General features: G+C 49.7%; 6 protein-coding genes and 1 long non-coding RNA gene across 8 annotated transcripts; 4 read left to right on the top strand and 3 right to left on the bottom strand.

The window, feature by feature from the left end:
• The first annotated feature begins 184 nt into the window (after positions 1–184).
• On the top strand, positions 185–1779 carry LOC9645676 (tRNA (guanosine(18)-2'-O)-methyltransferase). 2 transcript variants are annotated; one of them, XM_002970053.2, is made up of 7 exons: positions 185–290; positions 335–653; positions 721–859; positions 928–989; positions 1068–1206; positions 1269–1468; positions 1532–1779. In XM_002970053.2, exons 1-6 carry the CDS (start codon positions 200–202, stop codon positions 1404–1406), a joined length of 888 nt encoding a protein of 295 aa, XP_002970099.2. In that variant the 5' UTR covers positions 185–199; the 3' UTR covers positions 1407–1468; positions 1532–1779. The 2 variants fall into 2 exon arrangements, with proteins under 2 accessions (XP_002970099.2, XP_024530402.1); XM_024674634.1 differs by lacking the exon at positions 1532–1779 and having other exon boundaries at positions 1054–1206; positions 1269–1401.
• A 292-nt stretch (positions 1780–2071) lies between these two features.
• On the bottom strand, positions 2072–5161 carry LOC9646273. Its single transcript, XM_024674657.1, has one exon. The coding sequence runs from the start codon at positions 5159–5161 to the stop codon at positions 2435–2437; it is 2727 nt and encodes a 908-aa protein (XP_024530425.1). The 3' UTR covers positions 2072–2434.
• A 3745-nt stretch (positions 5162–8906) lies between these two features.
• LOC9645675 (glycolipid transfer protein 1) lies at positions 8907–10019 on the top strand. Its single transcript, XM_002970052.2, has 6 exons — positions 8907–9104; positions 9170–9225; positions 9278–9408; positions 9485–9620; positions 9702–9833; positions 9893–10019. The coding sequence occupies exons 1-6, from the start codon at positions 8963–8965 to the stop codon at positions 9926–9928; spliced, it is 633 nt and encodes a 210-aa protein (XP_002970098.1). The 5' UTR covers positions 8907–8962; the 3' UTR covers positions 9929–10019.
• Positions 9928–10905, bottom strand: LOC9646272. Its single transcript, XM_002969798.2, has 4 exons — positions 10598–10905; positions 10471–10529; positions 10279–10399; positions 9928–10227 (listed from the first exon to the last, which is right to left on the bottom strand). The coding sequence occupies exons 1-4, from the start codon at positions 10816–10818 to the stop codon at positions 10149–10151; spliced, it is 480 nt and encodes a 159-aa protein (XP_002969844.1). The 5' UTR covers positions 10819–10905; the 3' UTR covers positions 9928–10148.
• Positions 10350–10687, top strand: LOC112346228. The gene is made up of 3 exons (XR_002992343.1): positions 10350–10419; positions 10479–10558; positions 10613–10687. It is a non-coding gene; the product is annotated as an uncharacterized LOC112346228 (long non-coding RNA).
• A 43-nt stretch (positions 10906–10948) lies between the features above and the next one.
• Positions 10949–14245, top strand: LOC9645674 (SNARE-interacting protein KEULE). The gene is made up of 21 exons (XM_024674633.1): positions 10949–11117; positions 11174–11232; positions 11279–11360; positions 11429–11507; positions 11563–11613; positions 11671–11767; positions 11815–11847; positions 11902–12018; positions 12072–12269; positions 12322–12405; positions 12460–12555; positions 12613–12689; positions 12744–12837; positions 12889–13014; positions 13083–13178; positions 13232–13339; positions 13399–13476; positions 13533–13750; positions 13803–13896; positions 13953–14042; positions 14119–14245. Exons 1-21 carry the CDS (start codon positions 11066–11068, stop codon positions 14158–14160), a joined length of 1971 nt encoding a protein of 656 aa, XP_024530401.1. The 5' UTR covers positions 10949–11065; the 3' UTR covers positions 14161–14245.
• LOC9645673 (serine/threonine-protein kinase SRK2A) lies at positions 14132–15970 on the bottom strand. The gene is made up of 9 exons (XM_002969797.2): positions 15711–15970; positions 15581–15655; positions 15408–15509; positions 15280–15333; positions 15130–15222; positions 14985–15077; positions 14760–14864; positions 14596–14694; positions 14132–14530 (listed from the first exon to the last, which is right to left on the bottom strand). Exons 1-9 carry the CDS (start codon positions 15906–15908, stop codon positions 14267–14269), a joined length of 1083 nt encoding a protein of 360 aa, XP_002969843.1. The 5' UTR covers positions 15909–15970; the 3' UTR covers positions 14132–14266.
• Between the last annotated feature and the right edge of the window lie 1194 nt (positions 15971–17164).

Below are 17164 nucleotides of genomic sequence, written 5' to 3'. Positions count from 1 at the left end.
AAAATAAAAGCCCAAAAGCACAAATATAAATGAGTTTAGCACCAATTCTTTTTATTCTGTTCTAGTTCTCTTTATTTCTTTTACATACTAAGAAACCAAGTTACTCCTAGTTGATCTATTTATCTAGCTTCTTTTCTTTGTAACCCTTAGTGTTTATATATTTACTTTTTTCCATTTTGGAGAATGCTAGGGTTTCCTGATGTTGCTCTGCCTTAGTGCGATTTCCCCCGTGCGGTTTTCGTTCCAGCGGCAGCAAACACCTTCAACGAGTCCTCCCGCCATTGTCCCAGGTAAGATTCTCCAAAACGTTGTGATTCCAGACCACTCTTTATAGAGATTTTCAACCACGAGGCATGCTTGATCGATGCTGTCCCGGCATCCAATCGTCCCTGGTTCCCCTACAAGGACGAGTTCCATCTGGATAAACCGGAGAAGCAATCATCCAGCAGCAAAGTGGTGATTGCTTCCCTGGCCGAGTTCGTGGAGAAGCAAATGAAGGAGCGCTTTGAGCGGGTTGTGCGCAGCAGGAGCTACTCGGCGTGTTTCGTGGCCGAGGCTCTGGACAACGCGGGCAACATCGCCGCCATCTTTAGATCCGCGGAAGCATTTGGCTTCCAGTCCGTTCATGTGATCACGTCTCTCACTGTTAAAGGGTGAGTTTTTGGAATGATGAGCGAGCTTTCGTCTATATCATTTGTTGTTTTTGTGTGTGATTTTCAGGTACAAAGGTGTGAGGAGAGCACATAGAGGGACAGAACGGTGGCTAGATGTTGAGGTATGGAATTGCGCAAAAGATTGTATCCAGGCATTGAGATCCCGGGGTTACCGGATAGCAGTGACAAGCACAGGTCATGACACGGTACTAAAACCTCTATTTTTCCTCTTGTTTTTTGTTTTTTTTGTTTATAAGTTCTTCGTCCTTGCCAGGTTTCTATCTGTGAAATGGACTGGACGATTCCAACTGCAGTGATTTTCGGTAACGAGCACGAGTAAGCTAGTCGTCATTGGATGTTTCTTTTCAGCTATAGAAAAGAAGCTTTCTTAAGTTTGTAGTTTCTTACACGCAGGGGTGCCAGTGACTACTCCACGTCCGAGGCGGACATACTTTGCGGGATTCCAATGTTTGGTATGGTGGATTCTCTCAACGTGTCGGTCGCGGCTGGAATTCTCATGCGTCATGCCGTTTGTGACAGGATCGCTAGGAATGTAAGTTTGAAGTCACTGGAAGCGTGAGGAGTTTCTCACAGCGTTTGTGATGATCCGTCCAGGGCATTCATGGAGATCTAGAGCCGGAGCAGCAAGAGATCTTGATGGCGGAGTTTTTCCTCCGGTACAAGCGCAACTCGGCAGACATTTTCAGCGATCTGGCCAAGAAGCGCCAGCTCGATCAATACAGGAACTTTTAAAACCATCCAGTTCTTCAGGAAGAGATCGATCTTTATTGACGTTCTTCGTGGCAGCCAACCAGGTAAGTCTTCTTGGGTTTTTCTCCCCTGTTAAGAGTTTGCGTGCTAAAACGTTTCTCCTATAGTGTTCCATCTCAACTCAAAGGATTCCAATTTCCAACAAGATCCTGGCAATGACGTTGTAAACTCCAAGGGCCTCCCTTGGCTTGATGGATCGTGCACGCTTACACCAAACTCAGTGCCTGATTGATAGATTTGCCTTTGCCCTCCAGGGATTTGGATCTTCAGTTTCACATCATCAAAGCCCGTTCTTCTCTTGATTGAATTCAGCGAAAGCCAAAACTACGGAGAAAAGCAAGACGCTTAACGTTAAGACGATCGCCGCCGCAGATCCAGATATCGTCGTCGTCTCCTTATCCCGTTTGCTTGATTGATTTGAACCGTTCCTTAAGTTCCTCGAACCAAAACCAGACACTGTCCCATCAAAACCGGTGCCAAGCAAATCTGCAAGCAAGCCAGCAATTAATACTCGTCCGTCCCCATTCTCTCCAATACATTCACCTTTCACACCTGAAAAAGAGAGAGAGAAGAAAGAGAATATGGTATTGCCATCGATTTTCTTTCTTTTTTTTTAAATGACGCGAATCCAAAGAAACTCCGGATTCTTATTCTCCAAGAGAGATCGGAGAGATCTATTGTCTATCTGTGTATCAAAGATGAGAAACAAAAGAAATTTACAAAAGGGGGGGTTCGCCAACTTGGCCAGATGCCTATGCTCGAATCAAACAAGGCAAGCTCGCTCGCTAACTTTGTCGAGCAAAGCATGCAAAGCAAGAAAGCCATCAATCATCAAAAATGAAACCTTGATCCTCCTCCAAGAGTCCCAATTTCTTCCTCAGTCGCCTCGCCTCTCTCGTTATTTCGATCGACTCCTCCCCCGAATCTTCCTAGAAACGATCCAGCCGAGTTGTGTGAGTGAGAGTCAAGATGTTCACCATCCCAAAGTTCTAAGAACTCCGTAGAAAGTTTTACAAGTGAGTCGATCCTCCTCCTCCTCCAGGTCCTAGAAACCCCTCGTGCTGCTGCTGCTGCTGCTGCTGGTGATGGTGGTGGTGGTGATGATCCCCGCCACCACCACCATTCCCACCGCCGCCACCCTCCCTGTTAGTCCCACTACTCGTCCGTGCCAAGCTGCCGCCACCCATCTCCTCCTCCTCCTCCACCGCCGCCGCCAAAAACTCCCGCTCCTCGTCAGTCACGAAATCATGCCGCTCCAGCTTCGCGTGCGCCGCTACGTACATCATCTTCCCCGCCCGCTCCGCCGCCACCCTCCCAAGGCCCCCAAATCCGCCTCCAAACCCTCCGCCACCTTTCCCCGCCACCTTGAGCGCCCAGCTCTTCACCCCCCCGGACGTCGCATGCAAGAAGATCAACCTCGCCGCCACCTTTCCCAGCAGCCGGAACTCGTTCAAGCACGTCTCCCACACCAGCCTCCGGCTCTGCCCGCTCATACATTTCACCCTCCCCGTCGCCGGATCCGTCTCCTTCACCTGCACCGCCTGCGCGTACAGCGGATCCAGCCCCTCGGACCGCCACTTCATGAGCTCCATGAGCACGATGTGCGCCTCCTCGCGCGAAACCAGCCGCGTGATGAGCCGATCCACGTCCTTCTCCTGCTCGGAGCTCAGGATCTTGTATGGCGGGAGGTAGCGGTTGTTTGCGTCCTTGACGAGGTAGAGCGGGTCGAGTACCAGCGCAGCCGACCACGCCGGGTGGTAGTTCGTCGTGAATCGCGCCTGGATCAGCCGCATGATCGACGCTTGATCCTTTCCATGCCGCGCGCAGCAATCCATGAGCTTGTCCCGGAGCTCCTCCCACATTGGCAGGCACTGGCTGACGAGCGGGCGCTCGGCCTCCATGTCGCGGATCATCACCGCCACCACCCGCGAGATCGCCTGGACCGCCTCCAAATCCTTCCAGAACCCCTGCGAGAGGACGATCTCCGATGCCTCGCGCGCCGCCGGGTCGTCCCCGCCAGCGTACACCATCTTGAAGGACGCGTCCGCGACGATGGCGTGGAGCGCGCGCGCGCTGGCGGCGATCCCGTCCGGGAGGAGCAGCGCTAGCGCGGGATCCACCGCGTCGCGATCGGCCGCGCTGGCGGAGGAGGAGCTCGCTGATGCTGCTGCGGTCGCCGCCGCCTCGGCGAGCTCCGCCAGGGCGCGGATCCTCGCGTAGGCGTCGCGCTGGAAGCGCTGGAGGAGCGTCCGTGCGGGGTGATTGCCCGAGAAGAAGGCGACGAGCTTGAGGCAGTCGGTTGCGACGGATCGAAAGAGCGGGGATCGCTTGGCGAAGTCGCGGAGGAGGCTGGCGAAGGCCTGTGCCTGGCAGGGGACGCTCACGATCCAGGACCGCCGGGACTCCACCTCGCGCAGCGCCTTGTTCACCGCCTTGCCCGCGTCCGCCACGATCCCCACGCAGCGCTCCGGCGATCCGCCGCACAGCGCCGCCACCGCCTCCTCGAGGATCGCCTCCACTGCCTTCGCCCCGCCGCTACCGCCGATCGGCAGCGCGCGCCAGAAGAGGCTGCTGCCATTGGGGAGATTGATCGTGATGTAGACGAGATCGCTGACGCTGGAAGGGGAGGAAGAAGGATCCATCGCCATCGCGGCCATTGCCATCGCCGCCGGGGAGGACAGCGCCAAGGAAGGAGAGATTGGAAAGATCGAGCGGCGCTTCCAGCCATCGGTGGAGATCTGGAAGAAGAGCGCGTCGCCCAGCCGAGCCTCGGATTGCCTCTTCACCTCCTCGAATCGCGCGTCCAGCCGCGGCCCCGCCAGGAGCCGCCGGCTGGCAGCGCCCTGGAGCCCGATCTGCGCGAGGAAGGCCCGGAATTTGGGATGCTCTACCACCGCCAGGGGCACGGTGGCGTGGGACTCGTAGAGCCAGTCCGCGAGGAGCGCGATGGCGGCCTCCCCTTGCTCCTTGGTGAGGCCACCGCCGCTAGAACCAGGCTTCAGTCCGGGGCTCTTGATCCGCTTCACGTTGTCCTCGAGCAGCGCCAGCGCGCCCAGATCCTCCTTGCCGCCCGAGAGGTGGAGCGGCAGCCTCTCATCCAGCGCCGCCGGTGCCGCCGCCGCGCCCGATCCCGCTGGAACCGACGATCCCGGAGCCGGTGGCGCCGCTGGCACGATCGCGAGGCTTTGCTGCTGCTGCTGCTGCTGTTGATTCTGCGAGGACAATGCCGCGGCGCGCTTGCGGCCGGAGGAGGATTTCGGGGTGGTGGCGGTGGCGATCGCGGCAGCGGCGGCCGCCACGCCCGCCGCTGGCGGAGGCGGGGACGATCCGAGGGGGCGGTAGGCGCCGCTGAAATTAGGGCAAGTGCCGCGCTTGAGGTGCTCGCTGGCGGTGCGCGAGGGGTTGGAGGCGGAGAACATGGCGTTGCAGAGGCCGCATCGCAGCTTCACGGCCTTGGGCGTGCCAGTGTCGGGATTGTGGACGAGGATCGGCTCCAGGTGTGACCAGTACCACGCGCCCTTGCCCTTGACGGCCTTGCTCCTCACTAGCAGCAGTCCCTCGTAGCGCTTACGCATTGTCTTGACGGTGAGATCCTCGTCTCCGCCAGCGCCGCCGCCAGCCCCGCCAGCGCCGCTACCCCCTCCGCCCCCAATCGATCCACTCCCCCCTGCTGCCCCCGCCGCCGACCCCGCCCCCGCCGCCACCGTGCCCCCCCCTGTCGTCGTTGTGGCTGCCATGTTACGCTCCTCGTCCGCGGCTTTTCTCCTGTGTATTTTTTTTTTCCTTTCTTTTCTCGTATGTGCGCTTTTTTTTCTCCTCCTCCTGGGCTTTTTTTTTTCGTTGCTGGATCGTATCGAGGAGCTCGGCCCAGCAGGAAATTGGAATCACTCCCGGAGGAAGAAGAAGAAGAAGAAGAAAGAAGAAGAACTAGAACTCACAGCTGCTGCTCCAGCGTTCCCTTCCTCCTCAATTGGACCCCTTGCTCCGCCCCCGCGGCGGCGGAGCATTCTCCCATCAATGCCGGTGTGGCCAGCCCGAGATCGAGCGTCGCCGGGGGCCCGAGCTGGGGAGAGGAGTCCGAGATCATCGCCATCGCCATCGCCTCTCTCCCCCTCTTTCTCTCCCCCCCTCTTTTTCTTGTTCTAACTCTTTGCTTCTTCCTTGTTCCTGGGCTTTTAGATTGTAGAGAACTGTCCAAGCTTTCTTTGCTTGAGAGAGTGAGCAGTCGCGATTAGCACCCAATTCCCTTGGAACCAACTCTACAACTAGAACTATACTACTACCACCTATACCTAACTGTGTGTTCTTCTCTGGTGGAGTGACTTGGAAGACAAAACCCACAGGGCACACACCACCACCGCAGCCAGCGACATCAACAACCCCTCCCTATACCGAAAAAAAAAACACACACAACGCAACACAGAGAGAAAATTTCCTCTCTTTTTTCTTATACCAAATTAAATAATAAAGGAACCGCAAAAAGAAGGGGGTATTTTTGGGCGCTACGTCTGTAGGTACTTTTAAAAATTAGAATTAAGGGAAAAAAAAATGACAAAAAAGACCAACCAAGAAGACGGCCTAGAAAACGCACGCACGCACGCACGCACGCACATATACTGACAACTTGTACACGGAAACAGAGAATATATACATTTCGAGATGGGGTGGGTGGTAAACCCATGATAACCATTTTCATTTTAAAATACTCATTTTTCAAAAGGTTTTACAAAAAAGCAATTCCGGGGGTTGGTATTTTAATCGCCGAAAAATCTCTCGTATTATTGCGGTAATTAGTGTGCCACTTAACCTACGCGGTACGCATGCAACACAAAGGTCCCGTCCCGCAATAGAAAAGCTGCTTGAGTCCACCACCCTCGTGGTGGCCACGGTACGCGGTTGACTGGCCGGTGAAAAGTAAAAGGTATATTGGTATATTTTATTGATGCGTGTTTTTGGTTTTACTTTTTACTTTTCTCGCAAAACAGAAATAAAAAGAAATGTATTTCTTTTTCTCATGTGGGCGACGAACGACGACGACTGCATTTAATGCTTATTGTTAGCGGCCAGCTTAATAAAGCAAATCAATCCATGGCGAGCTTTTAATCGAGCAGAAGGCAGTTGCTTTCATGAATCCCCTTGTCAGTCTGCTAGAACGTTCGCCAATTAGCTTAAGCTCGCATTAACACCGCCTAATCCGCACCATCTTCCTAATACGCCCTTTCTGTTTGTCGCTAGACTCCGGCCCGGGAATATTCGCTCCCTTCGGTGGTGGTAAAAAAAGGATTAGTAGTGCGATGCGTCGATTCACATTCTACCTATAGAGACCACCTTTTTTCCTGCGAGAGTATCAAGCCCAAGATCGGGCTTTGTTGAAAATCTTGTACACATTGGACAGTGGGGTATATAAATTTATGATTCAAGCGGATTCCTCATACTGCAAAAACAGAGACGAAGATTTGTTTTAGGGGCCAAGAAAATCGGGCCACGTATTGTTTAGTCTTGTTTAGCTTTTGCTATATAAAAAGGACCATGCGTCTTCTACTAGCATGAACGTTATACTGGCCGGGCTGGCGGCTTGCTTGAAACCGAGCCCGGGAATCTTCCTTAATCAGGGAGAGAGCCAGCCACCAACCCAAAGCGAAAAAAAGAATTAAATAGGGAAAAAAAATGTTTTTTTTCTAATTTTAAAATGGCTTTGTAGTAGATGGAGTATATACTCAGATTCAGTGGCGTGTTGGCTTGTGCTCAGGAACGAAGCATGATCAAAATTAGCTTGCTTCCGACCGTTGGGTAACAGGGATGACCGCAAAACCACATCCACGACTCGCTGGAGGCCGCTAACTCGCTCGGATTCAACTCCTCTCCACTTTTTATACACAATCCGGACTTTTTCAAGCTGGATCTTGAAAATTTTGAGGCCGCGTACGGGCGGCCTCGGATCAACTGGCTGGAGGTGGCGAAGGAAAGAAGGAACTCATCATATGCGTTCCAGGCCCATGCAACTGGCATGGCGTCGAAACCGTACCACCTTTTCCCACTTAGGGCGAAGGCAGGAACGAAACCAGACGAGAAGACGCCAGCAAGCCAGCCACAACTACCAAAACAACCCCAATCAACGCAAACCAATTAAGCATTTGGTTCCAATGTATCTAAAGATTAGAGGGCTGACTCACAAGGACGGCAGCTACGGAAACCCTAAGAAAGCTCGTATAGATCCAACAGAAGTGGCGCAGCTCCAAGCAGCACGGAACGGGAGCAGGACACTGAGACTATCATGGGAAATCAACGGGTGTGTTAACTTCTTCCCTTAACTTGTCTCGCATTCTGGGCCGCCGGATGGATGATAGCGCTGCCCTATGTATATAAAAAACTACATTGTCGTAGTAGCAGTAGCTACTCCAAAGACAACCCATAACAACACACAACACAATCCCCTCGTGCTGCATCAATACTTCTTTCGCCTCTCTCTCCAAACTTTCTTTGCCTGCCTTTGCGCTCATTCATGGCATCTCATCATGCTCTGTGTCCAAACTAGGCAAGCTGTGGGCTTCAATTCCCGCTCGCTTCTAGTTCCAGAAATCAGTAGAAGTTCTGTTAGGTCAGAGTACAGTTTTTTAGGGCTCCCAAAAGGTGGGTTTCAGAAGGGTTTAACGGGGTTTAGTGGGGTTTAGTGAGCTTTAGACGGGTCTTTGCATCTTAGTTTGTGATGGTAGCTAGGCATGATAACCGTCGGGGACAAAACCGATCAGGGCCATTGAATTCGCAGTGTACATCCTTCTTAGACCTAGTTACCGTGCAGTACATGGTTTTATTTTCTTTTTATCTCCTTGTTTTTTTACCCGCAACGTTGACCCGATTCGGACTGGTATTTAAGTACTTATAATGATGATCCGATTTCCCCAAATCTGCTTCGGGGTGTAAACCAGCCGGAAGAACGTATGTATGAGAGCGAAAGCTTGTATGGAAACTCTCGGGTGCTCGCGTTCTTGTTTAGGTAGTGGTTTATTGAGAGAATCATGCTCTGTGGAAATCGAAGGCGGAGTATTATGTATCGCTAATGTAATCATACAGTATTTTCTTAGGCAATGATACTATACAATGCGGCTCCATCATACGGAGTGGAGACACTGGAGACACAATTTGGATGGGGAAATTTGCAACTCCACACAATCATGAAGGCCTTGTGGCGCCAATTAATAAGAGCGGGGTGGAGTGCATGATTCCTGTGCGAGTTTGTGTGTGTTTGCTAAGCTTGAATTTTAGTAACATAAGAAACTTTTGTAAGCTTGGATTAGTATAAAAGAAAAACGATGAAAACCAATTTTGGAGCGCATCCATACGTATCAAGTACTGTATTGTCAATTCTTTCCACCATTCACTTCTTTTCTTACTTTGCGTGGTGCCTTCCCACTCACTGGCGTCGTACTTTTAAATATCATTCTTTTTGACCATTGGCGCGCTCGTGGCACATCGCATTGCCACGTCATCACAGCCCAGGATTTTAGGGCTCCAAGAACGCGCTCGAAGGGGAGAGAGCAATGGCGAGCAGCACGGCGACGGTGGCGAGCGCCAGCGCCTTCCGCGAGGCGATCGATGCGATCCCCATGGTGAGATCTCCATCCGGCGACATTCTCACTAAGCAGTTCCTGGACGTTTGCCGCCTTGTCCTTCCGGTGATAGGTCAGTGCCCGCGCTTGCGAATTTCCGCGGATCTGACGCTCGTTTTCTGGGAATTTCTTGTGTAGACAAGTTTGGATCTGCGATGGCGATGGTGAAATCGGACATCGGCGGCAACATCGCGGTGAGATTTCGCAAATTTGGTAGAATGTAGGTGCTGATTCGCTTGCTACCAGCGGCTAGAGACGCGCTATAACGAAGATACGTCGGGCTTGTACCTTCTGTACGACATCGTAAGGAGGGAGGTCGACGAGAAAACCGCGAAGGGGTCCAAAAGCTGTAGCAATGGCTTGCTGTGGTTAACGAGGTACTCTTCTTTTTGAGTTCTCTCTGGTAGCTAGGCCTGGGCATGGTACTTAGATTAACTCCTTGGGAGAATTCAGGGCCATGGATTTTTTGATGAACTTGTTCGACAACCTCTTTCGTCATCCCGACTGGACCATGACACAAGCCTCGACTGAGGCGTACGCCGCCACGCTTAAGAAGTACCACGGATGGATTGCAAGTGGAGCCTTCACGGTGAGTATAGCTGCTGCACAGATGTGGCCTGGTTTGGTTTATGAGTTTTCGTTTCGTCATCCTCCATGAAATTCTGTGCAGATGGCGATGAAGCTGACGCCGGAAAGGAAAAAGTTCATGGAAATGCTCGGTGGTGGCGAAAGCTTGAGCTCCGACATAGAGAAGTTTGTGTCATCGTTCTCGCCTCTTCTCCTGGAGAATCATCAGTTTTTGGTATGGTTGATTGGCTAGAGAGTTTCTGTTTGTGACAGTGGCAATCTGGTGCTTTGCAGAAAAGCGTTGGCCTCGATGACATGAAGGCGGCCTAATCTGGAAATCGAGCAAATTCTTTTTATTTGACGCCGTGAAACTTTTTTGGTAGACGAAAATTTTGGCGCAATAACAGTACAAGGTTTTCTACGTTTGTTTGTCCTGCATTGCATTCTCGCATTTCACCGTCTGCTCAAAACACCAGCTTCATATTTGGACAGAACAATCTGTGGTATGTAGTTCGTTTTCCTTCTTTTGTTCGTTTTGGCCGACTGACTTCTAGTATTGAATGTTCAGGTAGAAATACGTTCCAGCCAGTATCGCAAGGCCGACAGCAATGGCAACTGGAAGCGCAGATCTGAGACAAAAAAGTTTACAGGAAAGTGAAGACGAGTCGATAAGCTCGTACCCGAGGTTGGAATTTGCTTTTTTGAGTTGCTCCTTTCGAGCTTTGCGCACGTCGGTGCTGTTTGCATTACGTGCAACAGGTTCGCCGTATGGTTTGAAGCGTCTCTTTGGAGCAAGACAGACTTTAACCAGCAAGCAGGATGTAAGAAAAAGCACGGAAAAAAACTTGAAGTTTGTTCTAACAAATCGCTACCTGGACAGGAGTAGTCGTTTGGAAGCTTTGAGAATGGCGTTCGATCGTTATAGATATACCTTCAAGAAAAAAATCCACGAAGCATAAGGTTCCTTCTTTCATTTCTATCTAGATGTTGGCTTTTTACCCGCAATCTGAGCAGATATACGCCTTGTTCGTGGCAACTCGCATTGAAATCCTGGACGCTGCCATGGTTTGAGCTGGAGCTAATCGAGAACCAGCATTGAAGAAGCTGCTCTTGAGAGCCCATCGATCGGTGCCCCGCAATCTAATGGAGCTACGAGTGCCGTGAGATTTGCGAGGAAGAACCTGAGAGAGCGGTGTGAGCGATGGCTGCTCGAGCGCCATGACGAGAACGATCTAGAAAAGAGAGAAAGAAGCGTGTGTAGTGTGTGTGGCTGGCATACTTCACCCCACCTGGAATCGAACTCGCGACCTTGTTCTACTTATTATTTTTTATGGGATTCGAACTATAGATCGTAGAGCAGGGTTTAGGGCGAAAACGTCAAGTCTTTCGATGCGCTCCGGGGTGATTCGTGGCTAGTGCTTCTCACCTAGCTCGGTCTGATCCACGCGCCAAAGCTTCATTCTCCTCATGGCCGACGGCGATGGCACCTATCGATCGTTCCGGCAAAACACCCGCGAGCGTGAGTTCTGTGATGAATTCCGGGATCTAGGTTTGATCGTCAGCTGTCTTGCGCAGGTCTTCTACACGAGATGCTTAGATCTGCCAAGAGCACCAAGAGCGCATCGCCTTGGAAGGTAAATCTTTGCGAAACTTTCAGTGGCAGAGATGTATTGTTGACAGGTTTTGATCATGGATGAGCTCACCGTGAAAGTGATGTCGAGTTCTTGCAAAATGGCGGACATCACAGACGAGGGAGTCTCACGTTAGTTTCTCGTGGTTGATTGTCTTGATCGTTTTTCTCTCATTTCCTTTTGCTTTTGTTTCGTCCAGTGGTCGAAGATCTTAACAGGCGCAGGCAACCATTGCCTGCTCTAGACGCTGTCTACTTCATTCAGCCTTCGAGGGAAAGGTTCGCATTTGGTCTTTGTTGCTTCGTTTCTAGATTGTTGGATTTGGTAATGCAGTGTGAAGAAATTTGTCTCGGATATGTCAGGAAAGTCTCCTCTCTACAAGAAGTAAGGTAGCTAGCGTCTCCTGCTGGATACTCACCCGGGATTTATTTCTGCTTTTAGAGCTTATGTGTACTTCAGCTCCACGTTGCCACGGGATCTTCTCAAGGCAATTAAAGAGGACAGAGCTTTGATGTCACGGATTTCTGCTCTTAGAGAGGTACAGCTTGATACTTGGCTGAATTGCTGCTGATACTTCTCTCACAGGTCAATCTCGAGTACTTGGCAATCGATATGCAGGTTAGTAATGGTCTCGAGTTATTCAATCATGTAATTGAAACATCTTGAGGGCAGGGCTTTGTTACAGACAATGACAGAGCACTACAGCAATTGTTTGGCGAGCAGAAGGAGCTCGACTTTGTCCTTGATACAGTTGCGCGGCGTCTGACCACAGTATTTGCCTCTTTCAGAGTATTGCTGTTGTTATTTCAAATCACTGTGTGCTCACTTTTTCTTTGCCACAGGAGTTTCCTTATATTCGCTACCGTGCAGCAAGATCGGCAGCAGCTAATAGTACAGCTGCAACTACCAATTCTGACTTACTGCCTACAAAACTGGCTGCATGTGTTTGGGATCGTCTTATGAAGTACAAGTCGTCTCTTCCTGATTTTCCTCAAAATGAGACGTGTGACCTCCTCATACTGGATCGTGCCGTAGATCCGGTAAGTATGGTGCTTGTCAGTTCTACCTACAAACCTGACGTTTGAAGCACAGATTGCTCCCGTGATACACGAGTGGACATACGAGGCCATGTGTCATGATTTATTAAGTCTGGAGGGGAGCAAGTATACATACGAGGTAGATGTACCAAAGTTCATGGTTTATGACACTAGCGTTTTTTCTTTTTTATAGATTACAACTAGCTCTGGTAAAAGAGAACAGAAGGAAGTTCTCCTCGAAGAACATGACCCTATCTGGGTTGAACTGCGGGATCTTCATATTGCTGAGGCAAGGTTTTCTTGCATTCAAGCTTTTTGTTATGCTAAGATTTTTATCTTCGCACAGGTAAGCGTGAAGCTGGACGAGAAAATGAAAATGTTTGCGAATAAGAACAAAGCTGCTGAAATCAAACTTGGAGGAAGGTAGTCTCTCTAGTTCTTTTATTTCTGAGTTTTATTAACGTCTTCATTTTCCAGTGGTCAAAACATGACAACAAGAGATATGCAGAAGGTTGTTCAGGCACTTCCACAGTACCGGGATCAAATTGAAAAGCTCAGCCTTCACATTGATGTCAGTATATGCCTTCTTTTAATTTTTTGCGATAACACTAGGCAATTGCAGATCGCTACAGCCTTGAACAGTAAAATAAGAACGCATTGTCTCAGTGATGTCGCAGAGTTAGAACAAAATCTAGTATATGGAGATGCTTCAAGCAAAGAGCTCATCAACTTTCTCAGCACGGCAGAGGTGCAAAATAAGAATTTCTTTTTACTACCATGGCTTGTTTTATATGATTCAAATCAGTGGTGTGGCAGAATATAAGTGCAGATTGCAAGTTGCGCTTATTGATGATTTACGCTGCCACTCATCCGGAGAAACTCGATGAATCGAAGAAACAACAATGGATGAAGGTAAATGATTTAACTTATCCATCAGAGGCGGATGTGATTGAAGCGGTTTGCAGCTAGCTAGATTAAGTGATGGCGACATGGCTGCGGTGTCCAATCTTGAGTACTTGGGGCTGTCTGTATCCAAAAAGCAGTCAGGGGGATTTGCTTTAAAGTTTTCAAAGGTACAAACGCCTCTTTGTTCTTCTTGTACTGAAGCCGATTCGTCCTTTTGCTCTTTAAGAACAAGAACCTGTACAGAAAGGAGAGGAACCAGGACGAGGAAGTATGGAAGCATTCCCGTTTTACGCCTCTACTCCAGGTTTGTCACCTTTGGTCGCTTACGACAAGTTCCCTGTAACGCGTTGTGTCTTGCAGGAGCTGGTGGAAGATATGGAGAAAGGCAAGCTCTCACTGGAAGACTATCCCTATGTGAAAGGGCCAAGCGAAGGCACTTCTGGAAAGTCTAGCAGCACGGGGTCGTCTAGATTGCCGACAGCACCACCAAATTCGAGACCCGCGCAGTCCATGAGAACTTCCAAGCCAGGCTCTACGTGGGCCTCGAGACCGCGAGCCTCTGACGACGGTTACTCAAGGTAAAAGGGAGCTAATTTTTATGGCTCTCACTGGTTTTTTCTATTCTCGCAGTGACTCTGTGTTGAAAAGCGCCCTGAGTGACCCCAAGATGATAACTGGGAAGCGCATTTTTGTGTTCGTGGTGAGCGGTATAACACACTCCGAGGTTGGTTTTCGTTGTTTACGTTCCTCCTGTCTCTAACTTTGGGTTTTGTTACTTAGTTACGTGCTGCTCACAAGTTATCCAGTCAATTGAAACGAGAAGTGGTTTTGGGATCGACTTGCATTGATGATCCTCATCAATTTGTCGCGGTAAGATGTTTCAGTCCTTTTAGCCTCTCCTACGACACTATTTTCTCACTTAGCTAACCTCGAATCCAACTTACAGAAGGTGAAGACCCTTAACGATATGGATATAATGGATTTCTGATATACTTAACATAGGTATGACTAGTTTCTTTTACATCCCGCGTTGTAGAAATAAACAGGGCCGATATGATTCTTTCTTCTTTTAACACTTCATCGCCTTTTTCTTACTACAAGGCACACACGAATTCTCCACTGCTGTCCACGTCTGGGTCTAAGTCGTTCTCCAAATCCATGTCGTCAAAATCCAGGCCCCCGTTGTCCAGGTACTCCCGAACGCCGGGAATCCTTGCCTCGGTTATGATCCGCATTATATCCTCGATGCTTTGAGGATGGCTTGGATCGTCCACGGTGCTCGTGCCAGCATCGCTCAGCTCCGATGGTAAGTTCTTGAGGAACCACGGGTGGTTCTTTATACCGGCAATGTTGATCCTCTGGAGAGAACAATAAGAAAAAGAAAGCGCTGTAAAAACCGGAGATGTGGCTAACCCAAAGTTACCTGGTTGGGATTCCCAACAAAAATGCGGGACAAGAGATCATGCGCCTCTGGAGAGATGTCCACCGATTGCGGGATGGAGTACTGGACGTTAAGTATTCTCTGCAAGAAGAGGAGGGAGTACTAACTCGATGAGAAGAAATCAAACTTGCAAAGCTTGTGCTCACTCCAATCGTCTTGCGAAAGTTTTTGGGATCCTCCGGGTCCTCGAAGGGGTAGGCACCGACGAGCATGACATACAGGGTGACGCCGCAGGACCATACATCTGCAATCTGAAAGGGATGATTGAATCACTGACCCACCTGCATCATCATCAGAGGAAGGACACTCTGCTCTGTGCTTCTAGAGAGTTGATAGTGCTGAGACTATGTAGCAACGCGGTGGGGTCTTACCTTCCCATCGTAGTTCTTGGTGGACAGCACCTCCGGTGCAATGTATGCCGGGGTTCCCACTGTTGACTTTGGCTGCGAATCAAAAACGGACGACTGCAAGGAGCACAAGCAGGATTGGATTAGCTCCTTCTGGAGTGATCGATACCTTTGAGTAGCCGAAGTCACAAATTTTGAGACGTGGAGCCGGGCTGCCGTCGAGTAGCGTGTTCTCCAGCTTTAGATCCCGGTGGCAGACTTCCTAGAGTACACTACACGTTAAGGAGACAAGTTTGGAGAAGAGAAGTGGAAATGTTACCATGTTGTGGCAGTAACTCACACCGGAAATTAGCTGCTGAAAGAAGAACCTTGCCTACGAGAAAAACGGGATTTTGATATACAAATTAAAAAAACCAAGGTAAAAGCAGAAAAAAAGCCAGCAATCACCTCGTCTTCACTAAATCTGGTCGCGTTGCAAATCCTCTCGAAGAGCTCACCGCCGGCAGCGTATTCCATGACAATAGCGAGATGAGTAGGCGTCAGCATGACCTGGTAAGAGGCGAGATAAGTCCGGGAGGAAAGCAGGAACAAAATGATCGCTATGGCGAAAAATTCCCCACCTCCTTGAAGCGCACGATATTGGGATGTCGCATTGAGCGGTGGTTGATAATCTCCCTCTGGACTTTCTCATCAATCTGGATCACAGGCACAAGAATTGGAGCCCAGATCACATATGCGCCGCGAGCTCACCTTGTCCCCGCGCTCAATGTACTTGACCGCGAACAATTCCTGTGTGACGCGATCGCGGACGAGCCTCGCCACAGCGAAATTTCCCGACCCTATGTCCCGCACCAGCTCGAAGCGCTCCGTGTCGTGGAGGAGCGGATAATCCGGACCAGCGGCGGCGGTGGCGCCCGCGGCCTCGCCCTCCACTCCGCTGTCGTCCATGGCGCCGGATCTGCGAGCCAATCCAAAAGCCCTAGCAGAAGCAAAAGCACTACCGCAGCGCACTTTGCCAGCGTATTTAGTGTATCTATTATTTTTTGGTTTTCCTTTTTCCCTTTCACCCTAGCAACAGCTCGTGGATTGTGGATAAGTAACTACCGGTAAAACGGGTGAAACGTTTGTATTCCTATTTATAGATATACTTTTTATAAAATACCGTATTTAGTGCTTATATTTTAAATACTTATTATAGTTTAAAGTGATGCTAAATGACAAGATTATAGTTATAGTTATGCTAACTGACAAGCTTAATTCTCAATCTTTGTTTCTTGTCGGTGCTATAACATGCCTTAACGTCCGCTGGGTGTCCATTTTATTTTAACAGGTTCGTACAGTTCTAGTGACGAAGTGTCAAGCACTTTTGATTTTACAAAGCTGATCAAATCGGAAGAAAGGATATGTATGGCACATGAATCACTGGCGCTTTGTTCTATCCTTGGTGGACAACATACACTGACGAGGATTCCTCGAGTGGAGCTAGTGGTAGCATTTGCTTCTGTGACCCTGGCTCGTCTTTCACGGCACTGGAGGATGGTGATCAAGGTGGGGCGAAATGGCGTGCTCACAGAGAAATTCTTCCTGAATTCTTTTGAAGGCCGACATGGCATTTGCTAACAGGAGAACTGGCAGTGAAACTCAGAACTTCAGCTTCCGGAGCATTTCTTTTGCGAAGTCACTGGACGTTTGTTTCGCTCCAACGATTGCATAAGTTCATTTCTCCGTTTCTCGTGAGATAGTCACCACTGAAAATTGTGGTAGGAGACGTATGAGGGGTTCAATAGAATCAAATCAACGTAAATACAAATCAATCATGGAGCTAGCCAAAGTCCACTCACGAATTATGATTGAGAGATTGAAATCTCGTTACATAGAAAAGAACAAGTCAAGAAAAAAGTGATGACTTTGCTCATATCTCTTACATCTGCAGTTCTTAAGGCTTGAGCGTCGAGCCTGGTCAGACTGGACGAAGAAACTGCAATGGACCTGATCTGGATGTGGGGCTGCAGCGAGCACTTCATGGGATGCTCTCGACGTTGAGAAGTCCTGACGATGTACGCTCACTGCAAACTCAACAGGAAGTTTGACAAGCTCCAGAGGGGATACGGAGCTGGATGAATTGATGAGGCTCTTCGAGCTCATGCCCACAATCACAGAGATTACCGTCGAACATCTGGAATGCAAGCACCAGATTGAGCGTT

Source organism: Selaginella moellendorffii, unplaced genomic scaffold, assembly GCF_000143415.4.
Source record: "Selaginella moellendorffii unplaced genomic scaffold, v1.0 SELMOscaffold_13, whole genome shotgun sequence".
Classification (NCBI taxonomy): Eukaryota; Viridiplantae; Streptophyta; class Lycopodiopsida; order Selaginellales; family Selaginellaceae; genus Selaginella; species Selaginella moellendorffii.
The sequence above is the reverse complement of the archived record's forward strand: the minus strand, read 5'-3'. Positions and strand labels throughout refer to the sequence as shown.